Source organism: Rhopalosiphum maidis, chromosome 3 (genome assembly GCF_003676215.2).
Source record: "Rhopalosiphum maidis isolate BTI-1 chromosome 3, ASM367621v3, whole genome shotgun sequence".
NCBI lineage: Eukaryota > Metazoa > Arthropoda > Insecta > Hemiptera > Aphididae > Rhopalosiphum > Rhopalosiphum maidis.
Genome location: NC_040879.1, coordinates 52,582,007 through 52,591,285, shown reverse-complemented (window position 1 = coordinate 52,591,285; position 9,279 = coordinate 52,582,007). Strand labels below are relative to the sequence as shown.

General features: G+C 28.8%; 1 protein-coding gene across 1 annotated transcript; it reads right to left on the bottom strand.

The window, feature by feature from the left end:
- Positions 1 to 547: 547 nt before the first annotated feature.
- Positions 548 to 5,048, bottom strand: LOC113558592 (putative inhibitor of apoptosis). The gene is made up of 7 exons (XM_026964088.1): positions 4,622 to 5,048; positions 3,246 to 3,461; positions 2,965 to 3,187; positions 2,254 to 2,466; positions 1,994 to 2,187; positions 1,853 to 1,929; positions 548 to 1,086 (listed from the first exon to the last, which is right to left on the bottom strand). The coding sequence occupies exons 1-7, from the start codon at positions 4,778 to 4,780 to the stop codon at positions 615 to 617; spliced, it is 1,554 nt and encodes a 517-aa protein (XP_026819889.1). The 5' UTR covers positions 4,781 to 5,048; the 3' UTR covers positions 548 to 614.
- Between the last annotated feature and the right edge of the window lie 4,231 nt (positions 5,049 to 9,279).

The following is a 9,279-nucleotide window of genomic DNA, read 5'->3' as shown; positions in this document are numbered from 1 at the left end:
GACTCATGAAGTTTATTGACTATTCAATTTATTAATTAACTCATTTATAGAAGACTTCCCAACATAATATTTGCATGGTGCTTTAAGTATATTTTCACATCAAGAGGACAGCTAGTGCAATTACTGTTTTTGATGTCGTGTGTTTTTAGGTATTGACAACCATGAACAAAAGTTACATACTTTTTTTATTAAGTGACATTTTCTATCCTTCATATGGGTACACATTTAAAAATATTTATGGTTTCAATATTTATTTTTACTCATATTGAAATTTAATAAAAGACAATACATATACAATCAAAAAACATGTAAAATAAAAAATGTGAATATGGATTTTTCAGATTTTATAATTGTAAAAAATACCTTATGAGGTGTCCTATATACATTTTTATTTTATTTTATCATAAAAAAAATTTTAATAATACACGTTAAATAAACACATTAAAAATTTGAAAAAAAGTTATATGAAGTAATTTACTTATGCATCGAATATAAACACTAGTTAATATTCAATTTTTTATTTCATTACAGACATTTTATTATACATTTATTTAATAAATTAGCAAACTTGTATTTAATTGTATAAGCACATTACAGTATATACTATGTAAACCTTAAAAATATAACTTAACTAAGGAAAAAACATCTTCTCTACATATAAGGCATTTATCTATTTGTTCTGCACATTTACCACAGGAGTAGACATGTCTACATGGTAAAAATACTGTTGTCATTCCCTCTTTATGACAAACTTTACAAAGCATTGTGTTCATTGTGTTGTTGGATGACATTTTAGCACTGCTTGGTACCGATTTGAGATATTTATATCTTTTAATATCCTTGCATAAATAGACTCTCATTAATCTGAAGGATAAATCTCTACACACAGCGCACCGTATGAAAGTTATAGAGCATTGAATGCAAGAAATAGTATGACCGCAGGGAATAACAGCAACTTGAATTTCTTCTTTATAGCAAATTTTACATATCATACTATCTGGTAATATATTAGGATCCAGCATTTGAAAACAATGCTCTTGAATTTTATTTGATGACAGTTTGGTAATTCGTATCCTATTAATATGCCTATAAAAACCAACAAGAAAATTTTAAAAACATTTTAATGCTAAAAAAGAATTACAAAACTAAATTTTTTATGGTATGTTAAATTAAGTTTGAACATTATAATGCATCAAATAATAATATTTGGTATACTTAATAGCACATGCTAAGTGATATAGAAAATTATCATGCACACTGCAGGGAATTGAAGACTTTAAAACATAATTTAATACAATGTTCCTACTCGTAGGAGATATTGATGGATTTGTTTTATATCTTGCTAATTCAAACTGTATTTATCTCCTAACATAAACCCACTCTTCCTTTTATTGCATTAAGATTAATCAAAATCATTGCCTAGTTAATGATGTTAAACGTTAGTATATAAACTCGTAATACAGTATAATATAATTATCTATTCATTATCATATAAAACCATTTTCAGTGATAAGTATAAACTAAAAATTAATCATTGATTTAATCTTAATATGACTTATAAAGTTATAAATTATTTAAAGAATTGATGTTTAAACAAATGTCATCAGTTTTTTAGAAGTGTTTCTACTTTCTCCATTAAATAAAAAATATGATATAAGTAATATTAAATTATCTAATAAGAACAATGTTACAAAATGCAATGAAAATATACTGTGAGTTTTGTTAAAATGATTGAAATCAAATATACATAATGTAACGTAAGGATAAAATATACAAATAGCAATTATATATTATAATTTAAATTAAAATGTATTTTTTATAAAAATAGTTGTATTGATTCAATGAAACATACTTTTTTGTTGACTGTATTTTCATATTTTTTCCGATAGTAAGTGTATTATTCTTTGCAGCAATTAACTTGAATAATTCCTACAAATAAAGTTTAAGGTAAATTTCTAATATTGTTTCTGATATACAATATTTATTAAATTACCAGTTGATTAGACTTTATGATATCTCTTTTCACGGCATGTACCATGTTACTAAAGCTTTTGCCTTTCTTTAATAATAAATAACTACAATTTTTTGACCGTTTGGCGTGTACTACCCATGGTTCTTCGTTTTCAGTCCATTCACCTCGAGTATCATTGCAGTAGAAACATGTCATAGTATCAGAATAACCATTGCCTAAAATCATATTTAATCATTAAAATGAAAGATAAATTATAGTTATAAATATTATTATTATTTAACCTGAATAAAAATATCCAGCTTCGCATAAAGTATTAATATCGTGTTGCAATGGTATCAAACATCTTTTAAATGAATCCAGCCGTTTATCAAATTCAATCATTTTTTCATGAAATAGAGGTTTTAAGAATATAATAATACCCTCAAAATGTAACCGATCATTAATATTTTTTAACTCTATAGTAGGTCGGCTAAGAGCAGTCTTAATAAAAAAATCTGAAAATATGAATAAGTATATAATTATTTCAAAAGAGAATGTATCATATTTTTATCAAACCCAAGTCTATTTAAATCATAAGGAAATAGAAAGTCCTTAAATTAGTTAAATTATTACTATATAATTATTATTAAAATTAAAATTAAATAAAGTTTGTAATAACAATTTTATAATATTACTCGTACAAAAATGACACATATATTTTTCACATACATTTGTGTTAAAATATTTTTCAAAAAAAAATAAGTAATAAATATAATATTAAACGTTGGTACCTAGTAATTAGTAATCATTGATCTTAATATCCGATTTATAATAATATTAAAATTTGTTAGAATTAAGTTTAAATAATTATTTAATTAATACATTAGTTCTCTTTGTATGATTAATTTTCAGATATAATTATGTTATTACACAAAATCTCAAAATCCATTAATTTAATTACATACCAAGTTTAATATTTTTATAACTAAGTATGTAATTAATTTGATATTTACTTCTGTTTTCAATAACATATGGACATTGTGGAGACTGAAAAGCATGTTTATCAAATGGAAAATCATGCTGCTGCCAGTTACCAAATTCTGTCATACATAATAAACATTTTACACGATCTTGAACGCCCGTGTAAAAATAACCAGCTTGGGCCATTCCATAAGGATTTAAAAATTCGACACTCCAATTACTGAATGTTAACAAACGACCTTTTATTAACTTCATCTGTAAAGTAAAATAAGGATTAATACAAAGATATTAAAGTTATTTAATATTTACTTACAGCGTACACAACATATGGACATTTTTGTGATAGACGAATATGTTCACGTAATGGATTATCGCCCGGTTGCCAATCAAAAAATAGTTTTTTGCAAAAATGACATGTCACTTGATCCCCGACGCCAGTGTAACGAAAATTAGCTATGGCCATTTCAAAAGGTGATATGAAAGTTAGAGTCCACCTTTCATCAAAAGTTTTAAAGAGATCTTCAGACATCTATAAAGAAAAACATAAATGTCAATTAGTCGGCATTGAAAAAATAAACGCTCTTCATATCTATCCTAATTAAGTGGGGGTATAATTAATACTACATGCAATTATATAATATTATATAATATGTATTAGATTTAACTTTAATTACAGGAATAATATATATATTTTTTTAAATTAAATATTTACTATTAACTGTTTAATCAATCTGTATACATTTATAAACCAATAAATTTTAAATTTCAAAAATATAAATATGTACATACCTACATAATTATAACTGTTATTATAATTTTTACTTATTATATTATATGTAAAAGCCTAAGAGGAGTATTAAAATGTGTTTATGTATAAATAATATTATATATTTTTAAACTAAATAATTTTTATCAATTTATAAATAGATAATATTTGTTTAGAAAAAAAAGCATATTTAAACATAGATCAAACTATAGATAAATAAATAGATATTTGTTAAATATTAATTAAAAGATGCCCATTTTCCATGCATTTTTTTTCATAAAAAATTAAACTTAACTAATTCATAATGGGTATCCTACTGCTTTAGTCTGTGATACAAAATGTGGCCGGCGACAGTCACGGAGGGCACAAGCAGCAGTTTTACATTAGTGCAGAGATTCTCAAAGTGTAGGGTGTGACCCTCCGGAGGGGGGCGAAAGCTTTATAGGAGCCGGGAGGGGAGGAAAGAAAATTTTAAAAATCAACATTACATTGGTAGGACAGAAAAAAATGTGTGAAATGTCCGTAATAATAATCGCGTTTTGTATTGTATACAATTCGGTATACTTATACGAGTACATTACATACAGGCAGCAACAATCAACACGAGCCATTATCTATTGACATGTTTGTAAATAATTATAACGTACTTAATTCTGTTTTAATTTGAAACCTTATACACACAGTAATGATTAATGTTCTGTTTTAATCATTTACTAATAATAATATAATATCATATAAATATAATAGTAGCACAGTATAAATAGGTAATATTATTTTATAATTTATCAAACATTAAAAATATATTATGTAAATAACAAACACAGTGAAATGTAAATATTGATCAAGACGATCAAAGAACATAATCGAAAACTTGTACCTATGAATTATTTTTAAACAAACAAAATAAAATAAGTATTCCGTACCTTGTAAACTGCAACAGCTGTTTTGTATTTGGGGGCGCAAAGACGTCGTCGACGAACAAATAAAATAGTGTTGAAGAACAACCTCGTGTGTTGGTGGTGTCGAACAAAGCCTGACTGTAAAATATCGACGACATATCTTTTCGATACGCTGAGTACCATACACCGCCCCCTTCACTCACAGCGCCGATTCCAGCTAGGAGACGGTTTTGGAATTATATACTACTGATCAACATGTATACTAACCGGTTTAGAAAAATATGGTTGGATATGAACATTGAGCACGTCTCCTTCTATTATGTTGAATTGTTGTAGCTATCCAATTTCGATTGATCGATTTATCAAAATAATGTAAGCCAACAAGATTAAGAATATAATTATTATAATATTTATAGAAGAATTACGATATAGAAGAAATTAAGTGATTCAATATTTTTGAGCGGAATATAAAAAAAAAATTAACAATGGTCATAGTGCAATATAACGATTTATAAAAAAAAACAGGTTAAGCGTTAGCATTGAGATTAATACAAGACTGCCCGATCATACTTATAGTTAAGGTATTAATTTATAAATTACAATTTAATATTTACTCATTACATAAAGAAAAATAATACGAATAAATATTGAGTGAAAGAAACGATTCATAATAAGCAAACGTCGTAGGTACAACATGATTTAGAAAAATCCACGGGGAAAAATACATAAAAATGATAAAATAAACAAAAATACATTTCAATTCAATCACATTCAATCAAATAAAAGACACGTTGTTGTCTATTTGGATGTCATTCTGAATAATCTATTGAAAAAATATTTCACATATATGTTGTAGTACCAGTGGCGGATCCAGAGTTAAATTGGGGGGGGGGCTCCTAAAAAATTACTTCTAAGCCATAATATACATTCTAATAATATTTATGGTGTTTATTTTAATGTTAATTTTATCTGTTTTCATTCCAATAACGGCAATAACATTCCCAATGGTTTCCAAAATAGATATTATGTAAGTAATCAATTATCATTATTAAAGTATCACATAATTTAAAATATTCGTTGTTAGTAAAAAGAATGTCGAAGAGGTCTGGGGGGGCACGAAGCCCGGCCTTAGGCCCCCCTGGATCCGTCACTGTGTAGTACAATATTACGGTGTTGTACTGTTCGACTATTAATACAAAACTCTTAAATTTTAAATGCTGACAAAGGAAAATAATTACTGCTTCACTTGGTAATTAGATACGTAAAAGAACAATATAGGAGGAAACGAGGAATATAATTAAAACATTTTTCTCAACAAAGGTATATATGCTTCATGAAAGTGCACTTTAATTTTAAAATTTTAACCGTACGTTTTTGGACGGTTTTTTAATATACGAAAATAGTAATGTTTAAACAGTATCGCTGTAGTATTATCATGACGTTTTAACGTATTTTAGTGTCGCCAGAAAATATGGGTACCTATAGGTACTCATCGACGAAGAATTTAAATCTATTATGTCGTTTGACATCATTGTAAAGAAGAAAAATTAATTATGTTTCACTACACGCGCAACCTTTCACTGCCACACATAATCTTTATTCTTATGATAACAATAAAATGCAGTATGACAGTATTTTTTTTATCCCTCTAAATTCTATGAACAATCCATATAGTGAATATCGACTGGAGGTTTTCGTCTGGCGCCGGACAATGTCATTGTACGGGCGCCAAAAAGCCATACATTAACGTGCACACCGGTTACTTAAATATTCCAAAGATTTACTTATGCCACGATAATAGTAGATTGGCCGATAATGTGCGGTGGAGGCGTATATCCGAACCTTCACTGAGCTGGGGCACTAGTGCCCGAAAATCCGGTTAGACTTCGTAGTGCGCATCGTCCCTACATATTAAAATATTTATATCATTATTATTTATTTTACTTTTGTTAGTACGTTAGTGCGATTTTGAATTGCATTCATCATCGTCAATATTGCTAGATTTCTTTTGTTTGATGTGACATTTTTAGTAGGTCTACCTGCTTGCAATAGCGTAAATGGTATATATGAAATATGGCACAATCATCGATAAATATGACACTAAAAAGTAGTAAAAAAAAAAAACAAAAAATAGTTTTGTAGGAAAAAGCAAAGTATCATGATAAGACTGACAGTATACCTACCTACTTTGTATCTTGAAAATTAGTATCAATAAAGTCTAAATATACTAAAAGAAATTTAGCTAGCAATATTGAAGATAATAAAATATATAATTCAAAATAGCGTTGACGTACTAACATAAACAATTAAATAAAAAAACATAATGTAAATATTTTATATAGGAAAGAAGGAAGGTAATTGCGTAATAATTGATATTAATATATAGTAGGTGGTTTTGTTCTCCAGCACTTTTAAGTGTAGGAAAAGATTCGCACAGACCTGGAAACATCACCCTAAAGGCTTATGACCTTTTACTTATTCTTTTTTAGTTGTATTAAAAAATTATCTTAAATTAAAGATAAATTTTATACTTATATCAGATCTCTCATTTTTGCGTTATTACAATATGGTTCCATATATATATTATGGAGTGTAAATAAATGTATTAGTTTATTTGGTAATTCGGTTATTTTTTTTACTTATTTGTTTTCATATTAAAAATCGTAATTGTAAATATAATTAATAATATGCTTGTTGCACGAATATATTTTAATACTGTGCCATAAACCAGTTATAGGGAACGTAGTGAAGACGCACACAACATAAGTACAGAGTCTAATCGGTTTCGGGAACTAGTGTCCCAGTTCAGTCAGGGTTTGGAAAATACGCGACCGGGCGCTAACAGCCACAATAATATACAATGTAGTTGTGCACGTTCAGCTACAAGGACAATCGTCTCTCTTATCGTTCCCATAATATCTGGACGTCTTGGTGGTTCATACGCATACGGCGATTATCATAAGCATTATACTGGCCGTCTATTGACACGGTATACATTGTGCTGTAGGCATCATGCTGTTTGCTGCTGTCACATGACCTACCCTACGTGTTCCGAGTACGAGTTCGTATTTTACGAGCATTCCGATTGAAAAACATGCTGTTTGTTCAGCAGGGGCGTCATTTGGTAATCGAGCGATGTTGCCAGTTCGGGCCCATCTGATGCAGCGATGACCATCGATATTTTGTAGTTTTTTTAGCTGAAATATTAAGTGTAAGTGGTGTGGGTGTGTGTGTGTGTGTGTGTGTAACTGTGTTCAACTGCAATTAGTTTGTATAATACAGTGGCGTATTTAGGGGGGGGGGCAATTGCCCCGAGCAGCACTTTTTTGGCGGAAAAAAATTTAACTGTGAATTTTTTTTTTAAATATTAATTTAATAATGTTTGTTTTATAAACATATTGTGAAAATAAATCAATAAATTTTACAATTGCAGGCTTTGATTATTTTGTTATCATGGGTATTACTGAGAAAACCTACAATATTCAACATTCTAGGACACTCAATAGATTTTTATACTGCATGATACTATTAGCATATCACATGTATTGTAAGTTTTTTTAGGGTAAGAAAAATTACCACTGTAAAAAAAATCCGGCGAGAGGAAAAGGGCATTAAAAAAATGTGTACTCAGGGCAGTAAAATCCTAAATACGCCGCTGATATAATACATAAAATATTATTATAATTCATAAAATGAAATACCTATATATATATATATATATATATATGATAAAAGTAGGTAACCAGTGAAGACAGTGTATTGAAATTGTAATTTATATGAAGATTATTCTAAAAGTATTTAATTTTAAACACGCGTGAAACAGAAAAATGATGACTACACCATTAGATAGTTAGGTGTGTACAACTGTACAATTAATATTATACTTGCATAGTTATATGTATCTACCGGCCGGGGACATGAGTATATAAATATATAATATAACTTATATGCGCGCCCGATCGCCTGCAATACCTACTATCACCGGTGGTTAGTAAACGATTTGATAATAAATTAATAAAATATGATGGGCTAATGGGCAATCGAGGCTCACAGCCCACGGGTTTATCAACACGACGCGCTGCCGCACAGTCGCGAACAATGCGGAGGACACTCAAGGACACTCAGTCTCGTTTTTGGCTTACGACAGTGTGGTAGTGAATTACAACTGTAGTCACGGCTCATCTCGTGTTATACGCTCAGGTATGAATGTTTTATTTATTTAACACGCACATAATATTGTATTATCCTGTTGTATTTACGTTCAAACGACGGGAAGGGTGGAAGAGAAACTTAAGAGTAGAGAAAAGGGGTTTTAAATTATTTTTTTGTAAGTGATTTTATCCTTATTATCCATTTCATCGTTACACCCTTTGTGTGCTGATTAATTTGGTAGATTTGAGTATTTGACTATTTGAGCCATATCATTATCCATATTTTATCCACGGTTATTTAGTAATATGCAAGAGTTTACACGACTTAATGAATTACAATTAGATTTTAAACTTTGGGTTGTTTCTACTTTTCTAATAAGCAAATTGGATTTAGTTGATACGTTTGAGAGGTCAATAAAGTAAGGTTCCTTCAGTTTTTTTGCCGTACAAATTACAATAGTGGGATGGTTGAGTTTAGATACACCTGTTGACTGTTGTTGGTGAACGGTATACAATTTCGTGATATAATAT